The following is a 20,477-nucleotide window of genomic DNA, read 5'->3' on the forward strand; positions in this document are numbered from 1 at the left end:
ATCCCTCCCTCCCTCCCTCCCTCTCTCACCCTCTTTTGCACTGTCCTACACAAACGCTTCTCCCACCAAAAAGCAGCTCCTTAAGCAAACATGCTGCATTCTCATCACTAATGCAAAAGAACCATGACAGGTTACCGTCTAGGTACAATATAAGCAACCAGGTATTTTGCATGTTTAGTGTTTTGAGTTTGTGTGGATGTGAATGCAGGAATCAGTGGAAAATGAACAGCCAGGAAAACCACAGTATCTCATAGGCAAAATGGCTGACAGCAGAAAAGCCTTGGATTTGTTAGCAACTGAAACTTCTAACTGGAGACAGACTACAGCACAGAGAAACAAATAGGAGAGAGAAAGAGACAAAGAACAAGAATGTATACTCTGCAGAGAGAGAGAGAGAGAGAGAGAGAGAGAGAGAGAGAGAGGAAAAAAAAATAGGCAGAGACGACAGACAACCCTATCTTATTCCTTGAAAAAAAAAAAAAAAAAAAAGATGTGCGCTTTTAAGGCCTGTTAAATGTCAAACACCTTCTAGGCTGGGAGATAAGAGAGAAGAGTTCAATTATACTGCACTCTCTCCATCCCACTAGTGCACACAAACATATGAATACACACATAGCACACACAGACACACATGCCATCTCGGCCTATCACTGTGTGCTAACATGCATATATAGAACATAGAGACACATATCAAAGCTAGTAAGTGCAAAATGACAACTTATGCATCTGTGATGAAAAGGCTATAGTTATATCACCTCACAGTGAACAGCGGTATACCGAACGCATACTCAAGAGTGTAAACAGGGTGAGAGAGAGTAAATAAGTGAGTGTTACCCTCCAGTTGCTAATATAAGCTGATCCAGCATGTCAGCAGAATGATAATTCTAAGGGTTTAAGCAAATTTGCGGTTCTAGAACTGGTCAGGCTTTGCGGTAATTACACATACTAAAGTTTAGAAATACTGTCCCGTTACTGCCACAAGTTGCATCCCAGCACTTGCTAATGCAAAAGGTAAGAACCTATTCAGCATTGGTCTTACACAAATCAGAAAATGGGTTGCATGTAAAGCTCCAATGGCTGGCAACAACGGGGCTGTGCAAAATATAGTGATTAAAGGGCTTTAAACACAGGTTCTCTCTCAGCAGCCCTGTATCTCATTTTCCAACAAATTTTCAAAACATTACGCACACCCCAGTAAGATTTTCTTTTAGCTTTCAAATAATCTCTACTAGTCTCTGAGACCTGTAACCTTCTGATTTTTAAAGAAAATTAGGAATTTGCCTTGACATTTCATTTTCTTTTCATTTTGTTCTAATTCCTAACATCTTCTCTTTAATTGGAATAACACTGAGGAAGTATGACCTGTGGAACATACAAACTGCAACTACATATTTACGCTTGATTCACGACACTAACTGCCGCATGCATGTTCAAAGGGGCACAGAGAAATAGAAAAAAGCAAACAGATACATTCACACAATCACACATACAGCAACACACACATAACACACACACACACACACACACACACACACATATGCATTCCCCCTTCTCATTCTTACAGCTTCCGTACTATAGAGCAGGGAGAGGTGGTCGCTGATGTGAAACATCAATTTCCAGGTTAGCTGCTCTGCGTGGCTCAGGCAGGTATCAGCTGTGACCCACCTGTGCCAGATAAGCAGCTGCAAGAAGCTGATCTGCCACCCAGCAATGCACCTCTCAGTACTGGAGAATGGATGTGCGCACACGCACGCACGCACGCTCGCACGTACGCACGCACGCACGCACATGGACACATATACACATTAGTAAACAAATACTAAAACCTGAAACAATTAATTAAATGTGAGGAAAGAATGGAAAAACAGCAACACAAAAACGGCCAAATTACATTTCCAGTAAATAAATGCTGTGGTGTATGAAAATCACTCATTTCTCCAAATGAAGGGGAACATATACATCCCTGCATAAACACACACATACACAATGCATGAGCACTGCTCAGGTAGAGGGTTCACCCTTTTGATACTATAATCATTCAACTTGCTGGGATTAAACTGGGTTTAAACCTGAGGCGTTTCAGATAGGAGTCTTGCACACAAATACACACACACAAATGTAAACAAACTGAACTCTGTGATGATGCTGATAGTTCAGGGTAACAAAAAAAAAACTAGATAACTAGAATCAAAATGGATATCACCATCAAAAAAATGGTGGTGTTCTCTTTGATGATTCTGCATGTTCTCTCTCTCTCCCTCTCACTCACAGACATAGTTAAAGACATATTTAATTTGAGCCTAAGCTTTATTTGGAGCCTGAAAGAGTGTATCAGTGTGTGTGAGCCCATCCTCAGTTGGTCAGGTAATCTAACCACAGCCACCATCACAGTGACGCATGTCAGCTCAGTGCTGGGCGCCCTGGCAGCGCTGCTCAACCTGGTGCTGCGCCACATTCCCACAGACAATTTCAATTAACTTTTACAACCCAGAGAAATCGCACACACACACACACACACAGCCTGAAGCTGTTCAACACGCTTCCCCTGTCTTTGTCTCCATCCCTCCAAATTCTCAAACTCTGTACTGTCTGGTCATAACACAGAAAAACTTGAATAGAATAGGGCAAACCACAGACACAGTCACATGTTTTTTTGTAAAAGGAGATCGGGAGAGATCACTATAGTGTACAGTGTCTCTGAAGGAATCCTTAACACGTCTCACATAAGATGTTGGACCAGCTGAAGCTGAACATTGATATATGTTTTAAAGGTGGACCTACAATGACTATGAGCACCCAAAAATGACTGCTATAAAACAGTAAACTGACTTATCAGTCAGTCAAATATGGAGATGCAAGGTCAGGGTTGGATGTGCCCTCCCCCTTTTTTGGTGTTATCTGTAATTCACACCAGAAGTGACATGTCAGATGACATGTAAGCGCTACGTAAGTATCCATTCGTCCAACCCTAGCCAAATGAGATCTCTGTCACAGCCGTCACCTTTCAGCTCCAGCAGGTGCTGAAAGGAGCAACACAAGTATCACAAACACGGGAAACTTAAGACTGATTGTTGTAAAGATAGTTGTAAATATAGGTTATCAGTTTAAAAATCATATTGTAGAGCATTTAAGATTTGAATGTTTACTAGAAAACATTCAGACTTTTTACATTACATTACATGTCATTTAGCTGACGCTTTTATCCAAAGCCACTTACAATTGCTATATATGTCAGAGGTTGCACATCTCTGGAGCTTTTCGAGTTCTTCCGCTCCTCCATTAGCCATGAGCGTCTCTATCTACTGATTTTAACATGCCCTGTTCACATGAACAGAAAATAAACTTCAGTGGATATATCTTTTCACATCAACCCTCCATAGAGATTTATCAGCCTACTTTAAGTAACAGCGACAATACAAATGTATTTCACACTATTATTATGGTTAAACTTTGCAATTAATCCGCGGTTCACACGCATTCCGAATCGTGAGTGTTGGACCATGGATCAACTATGGTACACCACTAATATTAAGTTATATGAATTTTTACTTTAAGGGAACACGCCGACTTATTGGGACTTCAGCTTATTCACCGTATCCCCCAGAGTTAGATAAGTCCATACATACCCTTCTCATCTCCGTGCGTGTTGTAACTCTGTCTGACGCCCCCACCACTAGCCTGGTTAGCACAGATCCTGGAGGTAACCGGCTCCAACTAGCCTACTGCTCCAAATAAGTGACAAAATAACGCCAACATTTTCCTATTTACATGTTGTGATTTGTATAGTCACAGAGTGCACAAATAACAAGGTCACATGAGACACAGCCATCTTCTAACCGTATACATACTGGGAACTATATTCTCAGAAAGGCGAAGCTCTACTACTTGGGCGGAGTGATTTGCTTGCAGCACCTGAGAAGCCCCGTGGTGAGGATCAGAGAGTAGCAGTGCTTCGCCTTTCTGAGAATATATTTCCAGTTTATATACAAATCACAACATGTAAATAGGAAAATGTTGGCGTTATTTTGTCACTTATTGGGAGCAGTAGGCTAGTTGGAGCCGGTTACCTCCAGGATCTGTGCTAACCAGGCTAGTGGTGGGGGCGTCAGACAGAGTTACAACACGCACGGAGATGAGAAGGGTATGTATGGACTTATCTAACTCTGGGGGCTACGGTGAATAAGCTAAAGTCCCAATAAGTCGGCGTGTTCCTTTAATATTAGCAATAGTAAGTACTTTTACTAGTACTAATACTGAGTTACACGTTGTTGCTAATACATCTGTAATTCTACCCAAGTACCAAGACTGAAAACTGTATTTTACACTGTGGTATTGCTTTTTTTTAAGTAAATGAAAAGCGAGTTGGGTTACATTGTCTTGGTCTAAAAACTTTATGAACCCACTCATACCATCTACCTTGCAAAATGATCCATCCAAATCATTGAGTCTCATTTTTATATTTCCATGTTTTAGTTTTCCTGAACGAGTAAACTACAGAAATTTGACACTGGGATAAATCAAGGCAAAGTTGTTTAAATGTCAATTATAAAAAATTTAATGTTTTCCTTTACTGCAGTTAAGTGAGCTGACTTGTTCTGCCTATTTTCTATTTCTTGAAACGTGAAGCTGAGTATTAATATATTTTTACCCCCCTGCTACAATTATATACAATTCAAGACTGCATATGCGACACAATTATTTGTTAAAATAAACATTTTTCTGCAGTGCAGGCAGAAAAGCAAGACTGAAAGTCAGATAGCTAGAAAACAAAGAAGACTAGGGAAAAGTGAGGAAATTAAAATTATGTATAGGTATGAGCAAGATGCTTAGCATTTGTGGAAGCTCAGAAGCAATATGTTGCAATGGGAGACCAGAGTGTTTGAGTGTTTGCATGGGCCATAATAACACTAACACATCACGTGCTGGGTAAGTGCAGACAATATAGCGCAGCACAGCGTCATGATGGATGGTGTGTTTGCAGACACCACTGAACCGTGGACCCCATTATTTCCTGGGGGAGGAAGGGGGAGCAAGGCACCACAGGGAGAGATAAGAGATGATTGACTAAACCAAAACAGAGGTCCCCCATGAATGGCAGTGTTCTGGCATTATTGGGAAGCCATTGTGGGATTCAATGCAACAGCAATGACAGCACAGAGCTGTCACTGGAAGTAAGAAGATCAAGTGTATCCCCTTCCTAAAGTGAGGTAGAGGAGGACTCTTCATGTGGAGAGAAAAACTACCAGTCATTAAGAATAGCTCCCGGACGTGTTGGGACTCATCTCCCGCTGAGATCAGGTGGTTCAAACCTCAAAAGGAAGGAATACTTCACTTCTGCAGCTGGTACTGGAGATAGGATTTATAAAACTAAGACACACACACACACACTCTCACTCTAATGCACACAGCACATCCGCCAACTCAATTCATAAACAGTGACAGATACAACAGCAGTTGCCAGAAATGCAGAAAGGACACACACACACACACACACACACACACACACACAGCATTCCAATTTGCCTAAATGAGAGCTGAAATCAGGAGCACAAACAGACCTCTGTGCTGCCCTGCTCACAGTCAGACAGTAACACACATCTAGAGCACGTATCCTGCAAGAGGCAGCACTGGATACCAGCCAACATCCCAAAAACACTGAATCAACTCTCAGAGGCACGCTCCTTCTTCTCCTGACAATACCCTGATTACCCTTTCATTTTATCACCGCTCATCTTTCTTTTATTTCTCTTTTTATGCTTCTGTTTCTGGTCTGGATTATCTGGACTGTAGAGACAAAGGACAGGCAAGATATTCTTGGATGTCTTCTAGTCTTCTGTGAAACAATGTGCCAGTGTCGTGAGGTCATTTCAGATAGTTAATATGTCAAAAAAAGAAATTAAGGGTTCACACTTATTCAGAATGTTTTAGACTAGGTTTACTGATGAAGAATCATCAAACATTTAGGGGAAGGTTAGATGTGTCAGCTTTAAGCCCTTGGAAACATAGCAATTCTCCTCCCCACTTTTTCTCCGTCAGTTTTTCTTATGTTTAGATGTCAGAGGGGATGGCCAGGACCCTTTGCTTTTTTGATATATTGTTCGCTTTGGTTGACGAACCCATTCTGAACACTACCTTCACAACTTTTTTTTTTTTAAAGATTTTTCTTAATGTAAATTAACTTGTTAAAATGTTTTTTTAATAAAAGTGACAAATAATGCAACCCTGTCTCCTAAAAAAAGTATGTTTCTCACAACTAAACTGCGTTCTCAATTATGTTTCACAAGAAATTTTACTTACTTAAGTCAACATTGACTTTTTGTTTCACACTGGACGCGAACAGTGGCCTTCTGGGTGAAAGTTCTGTGTTTTTTTGACCCATGCGCATACTTTGATTAGAAACGTTTTGTGATACTTTGTTAAAAACAAAACGTAACCTGGAAGAAAATACATTTCCCTTGAAACGTAGATGAGAATGCAGTTTAGTTGTACAGACACGTAATTTTTACGAGACAGAATGAGTCCAAGAGCAATAATCAACCACATAGTTTCTTTCTTTTTTTAAAGAGTATTTCTGATGAATTTTATATTACTACATCTATGTAATGGGAAGAGCAGGTATGGTCATAGACTTAAAATAATGACTGTAGTTTAAGTTCACATATTTACTTAAATTTACTTTATTTTTTTTGTAACTACAACATGTGTTGGTAATCATGTTCATTGTTGCTTTCCCCAAAATACCAAATGCCCATATAAATACCATTTCATATCAATGTTACACATATTGTTAAGTGTGCACCTCCCACAGGAGCTGCTGGTGGACTTTTACCTTGCCACCATCGAGAGCCTCCTGATCTATGCTGCACAGTGTGGTAGCTACAGCAGCTGCACTGGGGAAGACCTGCGCGATCTGCAACGGTGGGTGAAGGCGGCTCAGCGAGTCATCAGGCCTACACTGCCACCTCTGAAGGACAATTACACTGGCTGACTACAACAGAAAGTCAGCCGTATCATAGAAGACCTGTCCCACCCTGGACACTATCTGTTTGCCTCCTTCCCCTCTGGAAGAAGACACAGGACAATCAAAAGCACCACAAACAGACTGAAAAACAGCTGCTACCCAAGAGCTACTACTCTGAGCAATTACCCCACCAACCCACACACACACACTATGCACTGTACACTTTACTATCATATTGCACATAGAGTACCACCATATATGATGCCACTTAACCAACATTGTACTGTTTACGACACTCATTTTTATCCCTTGTTTTTGTATATATTTTGCTTTAATTTCTGTTTGCCTTTATTCACTATTACTTATTTACTTGAATTGTATTAACTAGTTTACTGTACTTTGACGTTTTACCATTTACTTTACTTTTTAAAACATACTTCTTGTTGCACACTGCTGAAGACCTGCTAAACAGATTTTCATTGTTCTAAGCACAATGACAATAAAGATCTATTTTAAATGCTTAGTCTGATCACTGTCATAATGACTTTCAAATTCAGATACACATTTACTTCACGTTCCTAATCTCAGAACACATTTGCACATGCAATATTTTCAATATTTTCAGTTTTCCTATAAAAGGACATTTTGTAATTAGCTGAAATGGAGAATTAGCAAATGGTGCAACAGACAAACTCTATTGATGTTAGTTCATGTCAAATGTTTCAGTGTAAGCGCTTAGGTAAAAGAGAGGAAGAGAAAGAGGACTTTTAAATCTGAAATGTGTTATACAGCTCATTGATGAAGCAGACCATAGCCAAAGACCGAGCCAATAGTCTGCACATGCTTAGGTCTCCTTCACAGTTATGTGCAAATCAGCTGGTCGGTCAGTGATTTGCACCGGGAGAGGCAGCCTGGTAAGGAGGCCGTTGGTAATTGTCTGGCCAATCATTTGATCAGCAGCAAAATGGAGCCAAGTATTACTAACAGAGAGTCAAATATGTGTTTCCCAATACCAAACACAAAAACCTCTTGAGCAGAAGAAAAGCCTCAAAGCAGCATTCATGTTCATCTTGTAGTCTACAACATTACATTAAAAACAGTCATGTTTGCCAAAGTGTTTTTCACTGGCGTAGAAATATTGACAGTCCTGGCACAATACATACATATTATGTTCAAATTAGCAAAGACATGGGAAATCCTAAACCATGAAATGTTAAGGTTCACTCTAAATTTTAAAATACCTGAAAGCAGAGAGCAAAGGAAGCCCTTAATGCCATGAACCCCCTATCATGGCATTAAGGGCTGCCTTTGCTCTCTGCTTTTAGGTATTTTAAAATTTAAGAGTGAACCTTAACATTTCATGGTTTAGGATAGGATTATAAAGCAACTGACTTATCTTCCAAATAAACTTTAACAAAAGATAGCAATTTGCACACTTAGTCATTACACTTAAACATGTATGCGTTAATCCACAAAGCAGTTACATAATTAGTCATAGGATGACTTAAGATGTGTTGATTGAAATATCATTAAGACAATACAATAGCTAGCAATAGTGATGAATACTGCTTTGTACACACACACACACACACACACACACACACACACACACACACACACACTTCAACTGCGCGCGAGAAAGAGTGTGTCCGGAGGAAGTGTTGACAAGCCATAGTTAATGTAGAGTGTGCAAGGCAGCTGACAGTGGGAATTGGCTAGGGAGAGAGTACACAGACATTATCAACACGTTTAGGGGAAGGCTTTAATAAGTCTTCCTTGGGGCTACTTCCTTCTCCTTAATTATTATTGAATTAGGAATGCCACGGAGCTAATTAAAAGTGCAAGGTATTTACTGTGGCAGTAGTGTAGAAGAATGTGAGGGAGCATAGGAGAACGAGTGAAAAAAAGAGGAGAGCGAAGAAGTTCAGAGAGAAGGTGGATATTTTGTGAGTATCGTATTAGCTAAAGTTAATGTAAATACATGTAATCAGACAGCGAGGCCTTATGCTCGATTGGCACAAACTACAAGACATACACAAACCATCCCAGCAGAGTGTGGAAGTTTCTATCTGAACAAATGTGTTGTGTTCTTTCCACAAGTTAATTACTCAGTAGAGAGCTTAATCTGCCGAATCAGGGCAAAGTGGATTAGGAGATGAGAGCGTTTAATCAAAGTGTTCTCAGTCTAATTACACATCCCATTTCCTGACACAACACACACGGTTATCTGCCATTGCATTTAAACATCAGCTCCTCAGTTTAGCTGCCACCCCCTAAGAGTGAATGATCCCACTGTCTGGATGTGACGAAAAAAGCGTCAAACATAAAAACATGCATGCATACTCGCACTAAATGGACATACACACATGCATACACAGACATGCAGAGAATGAACATGAATAGGGTGAGAATTTTGTTCTAAAAACATGAAATATTCTTCTTGTCAATAATAAAATAAATTATCTTAGGCATTGTATCAGTGCAGTGTACAGCAGACCACTAATGTAGCCTAATCATGCATCACAGGCATCATTCATACGAGTGGGGACTAAATATTCCTTTTGGGTTCAGTCCGTGTAACAAACTGAGGGTGTTGTGTTTGCCTGCAAGAAAGACAATGAAAACTGTACCGGACTCAGTGGTAAAGAACAGTATATATGTCACAGTTGTGAGTTCAAGCAGAGTGAGGGTCTTCTCCCATTGTGTTACACATGGTCCGACAACACACATCTGTCTGCAGTAGCATCTTTGTGCCGGTTCCTGAACCAAACCCCTTGCTGGTAAGAGGAGGAGAGGAGCAGTGTAGTCTTAGATCAAATATCCATGGTGTTTGGATGTGTTCCCTCATCTCTGATAAATAGTCATGCGCTCCTGTCTGCCTTACAGAGCTGAGGCCTTGAACTTAAGTCACTGATCTGCTGCATAGACAAGGCCAGGTAGTGTTGGGAGTGTGTGCACATGCATGCAGACCAGTTTTAACTTCAGGAAGTCTGCATTGCTCATCTCCATAATACAGTATAAATGCTCTTATTGTGCATGTGTCACTCAATTGGTTCTTACACAGGCTGCCTCTTGGTATCATTTCACACAACAAGACTAAGCCCAACAACCGCCATGGTGGAAACCTGATCACTGGGCTCAAGTCATGCAGTTTGACAGGTGTTCATTTATGTTCATCACATTTGTGGTAAAATAATGGCCTAATGAAGTACAGAGGAATGCATAAAGTTTTGAATATGATTAAACCGCCTCCATTGTGCTCTGAATGCACAGCTTAACAATTCTTTATTCTTTGCACAATCGTTGCACAGAACCTTGAGATGAGAAAATATGTATTTTCAATCTACCCTTTATTCAAATCAAGAGTAAGAACGATGTGAGCATTGAAATTGCAGCCAGTCCACACCAGTGTGCTGGATGATAAGAAATCTTGAGTTTTTGTGAGAAAATGTGTAACATCCTCTATTCCTCTAACACAAACCAAACATTGTGGCTTGTGTGTGCCTGTGTGTTCATGAATTGGAGGGCCTCCTAGACGAGGACATCTGCTGAGCTAATAAACAATAATCTTGACAAATCACTGTCCGATCAGTCAGCCCGCCCTCATCATCACACCACTGAAGAAGCCATCACAGGCCTAGTCAGGAGCATGACTGACAGCTCTCTGGACCAGTGGAAGGCGTTGCTGGACCGAAGCCCAGCTGCCTGAGGAGAGGACACAATGATTCATGGCCAGAGGGCAACCTGCACAGAGTGGTTAGGGAAATTAGCAACGCCACCCACCAACACATCCATGCCCTTCACTGGTTAGAACACAAGCTGACTGAATGAAGAGATGGCCTTGTGCCAGAAGCCGCTTAGTACTGTTGGACAAAGATGCCAAATCAGACAACTATGAGGACAATGTTAGGGGTCATGATGATGATGATTTACTGTAGACTCAGTGGGACACTGTAACCTTCCCTGGCTGCAGTACAAAACACACAACTACAATGATGATGATGACGATGACGATGATGATGATGATGATGATGATGATGATGATGCTGAAGGTGGGTCATCTGGGCCTGAGACAAGCGACTCTGAGGGTGTAGACACAGAAGTGAACACTCTATGACTCAGACTAGTAGTGCTGACAGCCTGGCAGAGTGTAAAGGTCATGTGATAAAAAAATAATAAAACTTCTAGAAAATCAATCCAATATAAAGGATTTTAATTCCAAGCCACTGACACCCTCAAAGATGATGAAAAGCCAGACATCTTCAAATTGCCCTGTCAATCACTCTGCAACTAACAGAAATGACAAAAATAAATAAGGAGGGGGAATAATAGATCCAGGAGAAATCGGACTCACCCGTGTCTGGTGTTTATACCGTAACCCACAACGGCCCCCAACAGCAGTGGGACACAACATATAAGCAAGCTTATAATAACAACATGGAGATATCAAATCCATCCAGATATCAACACCAGCATGTGAAATATCCAAAGCATTCCCAGGTTTCTTTTGTTCCAGCTATATATTGTGGAGAATCACCCAGACAACAAGGCTCTGGAGTTTCCTTCTCATCACACAGACAAACACACTACACACGCAGAAACACATACACCCGTCCTGGTAGGAGGACATCCATTGCCATCACTGTCATGTCTTTTATGACATATCTCACTTTCTCAGTTTATATTCAAGGAATACAAGGACAGACCATTTCTGTGCAGTAAAGTTCAGAAAGCAATCCGCAAAACACAGCTTTAATGTATTTTCTTTAGACAATGTATCAAACACAACATGCTGACACTCCACAGAGACTCACCGACGGGCATATCTTCATAGATGAGAAGGTAGGTCGAGAAGAAGTAGTTCAGGAAGCGTGGTGGCTGGTTGGAGCCTGTGAGAAAGAGAGACGACAGAATGGTAATTCAAATTATGTCAAGAAACTTTCTATTGAGATTAGGCTTTTCATGATGTTGTTAAAGTGATACACTGTTAGATTTCCATTTATATATAATCTCCATTTTAGGTCTACTGGTCTTCGGTATTGGAATGATGTCAGAATTCTTCCACAGATCAGGAACAACTGCAGTCTAGTCTAGAGCCAAAAGCCTGTAAGCCTTCTAATACTTACTACTAGACTGAAAGTTTTTATAAACGTTGTTCTTGCTTTTTCACCTTCCCAGCAGCAGCAACAGCAGTTTATTTGAAATCATACAGTAGAGCCGAGTACTCAAACATTTGTCAAGTGATCTTTAGGAAGTATAGGTGCAAATACACTGATGCTGATGCCAGTGAACAAACTCTTGTTCCATTGTTTAATTTATAAATACTGTTTTCACACTGCTTCCCAAAAAGAGACCCTCCCCTCCACAAGGGGGCTGGAGCAAATGTATTCAGTGTAAGACACCGCATGAGAGGCTGGAGCAAATGTATTCATTGTATGTATGTACGTCAATCTGGGGAGCGGATTTTGTTTTAAAAAAAATGTTTGGAAGTTTTCGAAGGATAAAATGTCAACATTCAAGTAGCGACTTTTAGTCCTCCAATCTCATCTCAGAATGCACGGCAGAGCTTCCTCCCCGGCACACCCGGCCCCTAAAGTAAATCAAACTGAACGAGAGCTGTAGATCTGATCAGGAGATATAGGCTAGATGAGTCTTGCACAGAGTAGCTAATGTAAGCTGGGTAGCTAAACATTTTTGATTAGAATACCTACCTTAGTACATTTCCCTGCTTGGTACTATTGGTTTTGGCCTTTTGGTAACACAGGCAACTCTTTAAGGTGGCCATATTATGCTCATTTTCAGGTTCATAAATTGGATTTTGAGGTTGTACCAGAATAGGTTTACATGGTTTAATTTTCAAAAAACACCATATTTTTGTTGTACTGTACATTGCTGCAGCTCCTCTTTTCACCCTGTGTGTTCAGGTCTCTGTTTTAGCTACAGAGTGAGGCATCACACTTCTATCCCATCTTTGTTGGGAGGCGCACATGCGCAGTAGCTAGGTAAGGATCACATCATCTAGCTGTTTGTTTCTACAACTTCAGTAGTACAAGGCAGGATTAGCCGGGAGACTTCTTCTAAACGAGGGCGCACTTCCAACTTTGCGTGGAATACCTGCAGACGAGGGACATGTAAGTATTTCTTTTGTAGATTATGGTGAACTAGTGTGTGTTGTAGCTAGGGCTGGACCCGAATATTCGAATATTCGTTCGGTGGGTTGGTATTCGATTTGAAAATTTGACATTCGAATATTAATTTTTTTTTTTTTTTTGCACAACCTGGCATCCCCCTCCAAACGGTTCTCATACGCGCTTGAATATGTTCGAAATATAATACTCTCTTTTACATTTTTAAAAATGTAATCACAAAATATCAGACAGTAATCAGACGTTAGCGTCATGGACTCATGGTAGTGCGCTACCCCCCTGGCCCGTTATGAACGCTAATCAGCACATCTGCGTTCATCAACCACCAGAACCGGACCGTGTGTGTGCGCGTGTGTGTGTGTGTGCGCGTGCGCGTGTGTGTGTGTGGGTGTGCGCAGAGAGAGAGAGAGAGAGAGAGAGAGAGAGAGAGAGAGACGGTGTTGTCTTGTGTCGGATGGTTAACGAAATTAACATTTCAGCAGAGGTGTTCATTTTCATACAGGTTTAGTGGCTTGACGGTTAACGGGGAAGTAGGGGATTTGATTTGCGGAGTTATTTTGGCGACTTAATTAACCCGACCCAGGGTGAGTCTGATGAAAACTGATGTATCTGCCTGGTTCAACTCTGAGATTTTCTCGCATTGCACCGCTATGTGAAGGAATAATCTCCAAGATTAGGCTACGTTATGTTTTGTCAGTTCACAGCAATTTAATACAATAGCAGGAAAAGAGTCCTCCCCGCTGTTCTAAAGCGTTCTGCATGTGGTGTCTGCTGATGTGCAGGTTACCTTCCCCCCAAACACGGACACACATATATACAGATACGTCTCGCTTTATAAGATAAATAGCCTGCCTATAAGTGGCATCACGCTCTGTCTGCACTTGTTGTGTGGTTGTGCTTTGCATGTGTGGGATTCTGATACGTCCTTAAATTCGGGAATTGTCGTTTGTTTATTCAAAGTCAAAGACAGTCCAAAGTAGTGCAACTTTGCCCATTTTTGTGGGTCTAAGGTGTATACCACAATGTAGTTGCCAAAGCTCCGCTGCTCTCTGTCTCTGGTCCTCAGGGTGAGAGGGGGAGTGGCCAGCGGCTAGAGCAGCAAAAGCCAATGTGTGCTTCTTTTAGCGATATATATTTAACGATATCTTTTGCATTTATAATCCAAACAACGTCAAACTTGGCACTACACTTACTCGTGCCCGTAGCAAGACACATGTCAAGTTTGAAATCCATCGGACTAACGGTTCGAGAGATATTCACATAAAACCCAGACAGACAGAAAGACGTTCCTGCAATTTATAGAGAGATAATAATATGTCCTCTCTCCGAAGCTTCGAATATTCGATGCTCATTACTACCGAAGCTTCGAAGCTCAAAAAATGGTATTTGGACCAGCCCTAGTTGTAGCAGTGTTTTGCCATTCAGAACGAGCTAACATGCTCGCGCTAGCATGCTACGGTTAGCCACCTTTTTTCGGCTAGTGACGTAAAAAGCCCTGCCGATTTTGAACAGCTCACCCGGAGACTGACGGCAGGACACATTCACAAACCCGTATCTCACTCAAAACAGCATGGATGTTTTTTTTTCCAAGTTTGTATGCGTGTGGAAGCACCAGAGACACCCCAAATCCCAGAAAAAAATTATTTTTCATAATATGGGCACTTTAAATCCACTACTGTCAGCTGTCCAAGCTGGTGCAGCTCTGAATATAATACAGGTATTGTAATGTAAATGGGTCATTGGCTTTTACTTTTTCTTAGGAAACTGGCCAAAATACTAGGTTAAGAAGCAGCCGACTGTCCTCTTCAACAAATCCTTTATAAAATCCATCCTTACGTTCTTTTTAATCTGTTAGTTTGGAAGCCTAAATGTAAAATGGACACATGGGAAGAACCATCAACATGAGTAGTAAGATAATAGGATCAAGCAGAGCTGCCTGACCAATATACATCTACTCACATCAGGTGGTGATGATGGGGATCACCTCGCTCCCCTCAAGGTTTACTTACTACCCTCGGTTACATCCATTCCACCATTCCTTGGATCGCCTAGGATTATGGTTTTTGTACAGCAGCCTTTTATGGCCAATTCTTCTATTCTGTGATCGTTTCTCTTGTTCCAACTCTTTATTATGTCTTCTACCCATTTTAGATGTTTGGCTGTTTTCATCTGTTCACTGTATGTGTATTGACTGTCTACTGTATGTCAGATGTGCCTCTGCAGCACATCAGTCACTCAGAGGGACATAAACTTGACTGTGAACAACCCCCTGTGCAGTTATATTCTGGTCAAACTCAGCTACGGAACACTAAACATCTCACACAGACTCTCTTATTTCTAAAAAATAAAAAAAAAATAAAAAAGGTTTTACAGGTTAACCACTTTTTTAAAAGCACTTAGCAGCCAATATAAAACAGTGTAAACAGAGAACATCAATTACACACAGCATTATACTGCTGTCAGTTTTGGTCATTTTCATGCTTTAACTTAAAACATTTTTTTACATGATCATTCTTGCCTCTAGGCTCCATGAAAACAATTCAACAACATGGTCAAAAAAAGTGAGCTTCTTCAAATTAAAGTTTACAATTTGAGTGCTGTGATCAAAAGGGATAAAATCAACTTCAAAATCAAAAAGGTAGAACAGTCATTACCTGCATATGTTTGTGTTAGCATTTTCATAACAACTATGTACAAAGTAGGGCTGCCTCCTGAAAGTCGAAGGTTCGAATCATCAGTCGGAGACCACTCAGCTGACTGATTGTTCAAGTTGAGCAGGTTTTTTTTCTTAGTCAGTGTCTGTGTACTTCTGGGGACATTCCGCTTCCTAGAATCAGAGCTCCTCGCTCTCATGCTGCTCTCCGGGGTAAAATCATTCCACTACGTAAAGTCCTCCCGTCCGCATCGTAAAGATGTGTGCAACGGGTACAGGCAGCTGTGGACCCAGACCTAAGGTAAGTGAGAGGGAGGCAGCTGCTCGGAGGAAGAGAGGCTTTGCCTGGTCAGCGTCCAAGATAAAGTTATCTTCTTTTTTCTGCCTTCTGCTTCAAAGTGGTAAATTTACAGCTCACCCAAACTTAAGATATAGTCTCTGGCTTTTGTTTAATTTCTATCACGGCAAAAAAATGTTGTTGCGCATTTCCGATTCGTCGTTAGCGTAGTTAGCACGCATTAGCTCGGAGGGCTAAATTGGCTTGGTTACTATGTTACGTGAACGTCACCGTCAACCTGAACGTTCCGCTAAACCCCGTCCAAAAGTCTGGTAGTTCAGTAAAGCGTTGCTCGATAGTCTAGATGAAAAAAAAAAAGAAATGAATAGTTGAATATTTGTATTGAACAGCCAAATCTGGTGCAACAAAAAAAAAATTCTGAGTCGGGTACAGCACTAGTACATAGTACATTCAGGCAAAAATTACATTTACCTCATATTGATTTCTCTGTATAGGAGGGAGCCTTCCATTACAACAGCACACGTTTAGGGCCTGCTTAAGGGTTAATAGTCTGCTGTGTTAGGGCATGGTTCTGTGGCGTCAAAAGGCAGTGTGATACAAGCTGTTTTGTTGGGAAGATCAGGGAACAAAGCTGATGGTCTTTGATCAGCTGAGCTGTGCGGCAGACCACAGAGACACTGAAGCGAGAGAAGGGGAGGCCAGTCTGTTTGAAGTGAGAGAGCTTGATAGAGTGAATCAGTGCTTTGAAAGTGAGAGATTTTCATGCCGTCATGTGCCCGATTGTACGGAAGTGGGTGCCAAGAACATGGGAGCGTGTTTCACTGGATAGGTGGTGGCGAGGAGGATTAACAAGCTCCCGTCCATACCTGCAGTTTATTTACTGCGAGGCACTGCATCAGGCTTGGATGGTGGAATGCAGATAGATCACAGCCTCTAAATAATCACAGCAATGATCATCAATTCAATTTGTTGGATCGGGGAGGTAATGCTCAAGGAGGAGTACAGCGTCAGTGTGCCAATCATGGAATGCGTTTCATTATTCATGTATTTGTATTTATTCATTTATTTATGTATTTATTAATTAATTTAATATTGAATAAAACGGCATTCCATTGCCAATGGGTTAGTTAGTGAAAGCAAGGGAGAGGAAGAAGGCGGAAAACATCAAAAGCAAAGACAAGGTGGGAGGTGAGGACTCCAGAGATATAAAAAAAAAAAGACTTTATTAACTTGTGCTTGATGGAAAGAGGTTGTGGCATTCACTTAATAACTTTCCCCGCTGCTTCAGCGCTGTGTGTGATTGGAGATGTCTCCTGCCTGTCACTGTGAGACAGTTACCAGGGGTCCGTTTCAGAAAGCAGGTTTAGTGAAAACTCTGAGTTTGTTAACCCTGAGATGAGGGAAACTCTGGGTTTTCTGTTTCAGAAAGGGAGGTTAATCAAACCTGAGAGAGAGGGTGACTCTGGTGATGGCCAAATGAAGCTACGTGAACCATCTTCTCTTTTTTCTGAGCCCACTAGATGGGGCTCTCTCTTCAACAAAGGGTTGAAAACACACTGAATTACCATTCCTTTAACCTTTTTCTTTGAACAGAGAGCGCCATCTAGTGAGCTCAGAAAATAAAGGAAATGGTTCACGAAGCTTCATTTGACCATCACTAGGTAACTCCAGCCCGTTTCAGAAAGAGAGGTAACTTAACCTCAGAGTCGGTTACTATGGTAACTGAGCCTGTGAACCTAACCTGGTCGGGAGCAGCTTTTCTTCAAGAAACCTCGAGTTTCTCTCAGTCTCCTCCCTCTGACACATCACTCTTTCATTTCCTCATTCATTCATTCAGTTCATAACGGGGTTTTTTTCTCAAAACATGGCATGTCCTTTTGTCGAGGAGCCCGTTGATGAAGAAGCTGTATTACTTCGCAGGGAGTTAGTCATACGTCGGGAGATGATATTGAGGCCCAGACTATAGATACATTTTCATTCCCAGATACTAGCCTACCTATTTGAGTGGTATCGTTTTTCTTCCCAGTCTATCAGTTATGTAGCCTACATAACCTTATCCGTCCTCATATCACTAACGTCACCCATCGTGGACCTGCTCTTACATCCCAGCAGATTCTTGGTGTCGCATTACGTTTTTCTCAAACGGCAGTTTTCTTTACAACATTGGTAATACGGAGCATATTAGTAAAGCTGTATAGCAAAGCGCCGTCAGAAGAGTGTGACTCGATCGCTCTGAAACATTTTTTAAACGTTTTTGTAGTGTTCCCTGGACACAAACCAGTAAGAGCCATTCAAAAGGAGTTCCACAGTATTGCAGGTGAATGATGTAAACCCTGTGAAATAAAAGATTATGAATTATAATTCTGTTAATGATGGTGCTGCAGCCTCAGAATGGGATTAGTAGGCCCAGGACTTTTTCACCCGCAGGATTGCACCTAAATGAAATAGATTATAGGTTCAATACCATTTCACCAGTAATATTATACTTACGATTAAATATGAAATTAATACACTATATTGGAATATACACATTTACTCTAGCAGCAATTTTGTCCCACGCAAATTCTCTCTTTTGCAGCAGATGCTGTGTTGCTTTTTTAACGAAATATATGTTCAAACTCGCTGTATGTGCGCATGAGTATTTCCATTTGTGGTTGTTACCATGGTGAATCGTAGTATCATGGCTCCATTCATGCTGCCTTTTTAAAGTGGTGGTGCACGCGCTTAACTCTGAGTGAACCTACTCCGAGTTGATTGAACCAACTCAAATCAGCTGTTCTGGAACTGAAAACTCAGAGTTTCCCATCTCGGGGTAAATCAGCTCAGAGTTCACGGTTAGACTCAGAGTTTGTTAAACCATCTTCCTGAAATGTCCTTTCTGCAGTTTTTCCACACCGCTCATTTAAACATGCTACAATCTAACTTTACTGTAAGGGCACACTATTGATATCTTACTTTGTATTTTTGTAGTATGTATGTGTGCGTGGTTGTCATATGTCTGTGTGCCTATGTGTTTGTATGATGTGTATAAGCTATTGGACACCTTAATTTCCTTCGGGATAAATAAAGTCTCTCTCTCTCTCAAGGAGGCAAATACTTTAACGTAGTTCTTAGGTCGAACAATAATGTGAGACATTATGCAAGACACACAAGGTGTGTGTGAAGAGTGAGAAATGACAGTGATAAAATGTGAAAGAATAAATAGACCATGTACAGGGCTGAACGGAAAAGGTGTACAAGTCAAGAAAAGGTAAGGGAATAAATCATGTGTGGAAAAATCCTTTCAGGCAGTTAATAATGAAGAACAGAGGAAGAAGTGGAGGAGATTTTGTAAAAAAAAAACAAAAAAAAACTTTGCTTCTCTTACTGTAGCCTGAAATATTTATATTTTACCAAGTCACTGATAGACATAAGAAAAACCATACTTATTCATAATCCTCTATTTGACTAACAAAAGGTAGATTTATAGTTAGTACATGTTGATACCACAGTGATATTTTTAAACCCTTGTTCAGGAAAGTTTGGCTGACTCCTTCAATTATTCAGCTTCAAATTCACACTGTTGCACGTATTCACAAAAATAGCTGCTGAGTAAAACAATTGTTCTCTACTTTTTGCCAGAGAAGCTACACTGGTGCGCTGAAAGGTATGGACTGCACCAGGAGTTTATGGTCATTGTATAAATGATACAGCATCATTATGAATTAACACAAAAGTCAAGGAGGACTCACCTTCACAGAAAGAGTGGAAAATGAGAAAGGGAAGGAGGAGCTTGGCAAATGTCATCCTGCCGCCTAAACCCACACGCCACGACATCACCTGCACCTGGTGGAGCACACACAAACACAGAATACTGTACAGTCATACAATTGTTTGGTTAGCTGATTATCCACATTGCATTCTGAGCCTAGCCACATAATGTCCAGAGATATTTCAGCTCCTTTTATGTTCGGTGATTACCGTGTAGGTGAGTAGGACATGTGATCAGTGTAATTAGGGGACAGAAAAAAGATTTGCTGCACGGCATGCTTCAAGCAGGTGTTTCCTTTCTGTGTGTGTTTGTGTGTGTGTCTGCTTGAGTCGGTGGGGTGTTGATGAAGGCAAATTCACAGCAACGGCTCAATTACAGTACACACTGTTTTATTAATCATACTCACGACGTTGCATCGACAAAAACAAAAGTCTTGTGCGGTGAAAACAAAACCAAGGGTAAATAAAATTTTTAAAATGTGCATGGCGCCACTTCACTGAACCAATTTTAAGGGCAAAATTGATAACAAATAATGGAACTCAACATGTGGCGAGCGCAATTAAATTATTTGTTAGTGTATTCAAGGTCAGGCTGATTGTTTAGAGGCTTTTCCCGTCAATGTTGCTGGAAAGAGAGCAGCAAAGACATGTCTTTATTAACTACCCAGC

General features: G+C 41.0%; 1 protein-coding gene across 5 annotated transcripts in view; it reads right to left on the reverse strand.

The window, feature by feature from the left end:
* The window catches only part of cdh23 (cadherin-related 23), a 196,972-nt gene that overhangs the window by 159,278 nt on the left and 17,217 nt on the right, over window positions 1–20,477 (reverse strand). For all 5 annotated transcript variants that reach the window (XR_004895229.1, XM_035992483.1, XM_035992484.1 and 2 more), the window contains 2 exons: window positions 19,790–19,883; window positions 11,776–11,850 (listed from right to left, as the gene is read on the reverse strand). Coding sequence is in view for 4 of the 5 variants with exons in the window: in XM_035992484.1 (XP_035848377.1) it covers window positions 11,776–11,850; window positions 19,790–19,883 (169 nt within the window). In the remaining variant the exon portion in view is untranslated. The remainder of the gene's footprint in view (window positions 1–11,775; window positions 11,851–19,789; window positions 19,884–20,477) is intronic.

The sequence above is a fragment of the Sander lucioperca genome, chromosome 15 (assembly GCF_008315115.2).
Source record: "Sander lucioperca isolate FBNREF2018 chromosome 15, SLUC_FBN_1.2, whole genome shotgun sequence".
Classification (NCBI taxonomy): Eukaryota; Metazoa; Chordata; class Actinopteri; order Perciformes; family Percidae; genus Sander; species Sander lucioperca.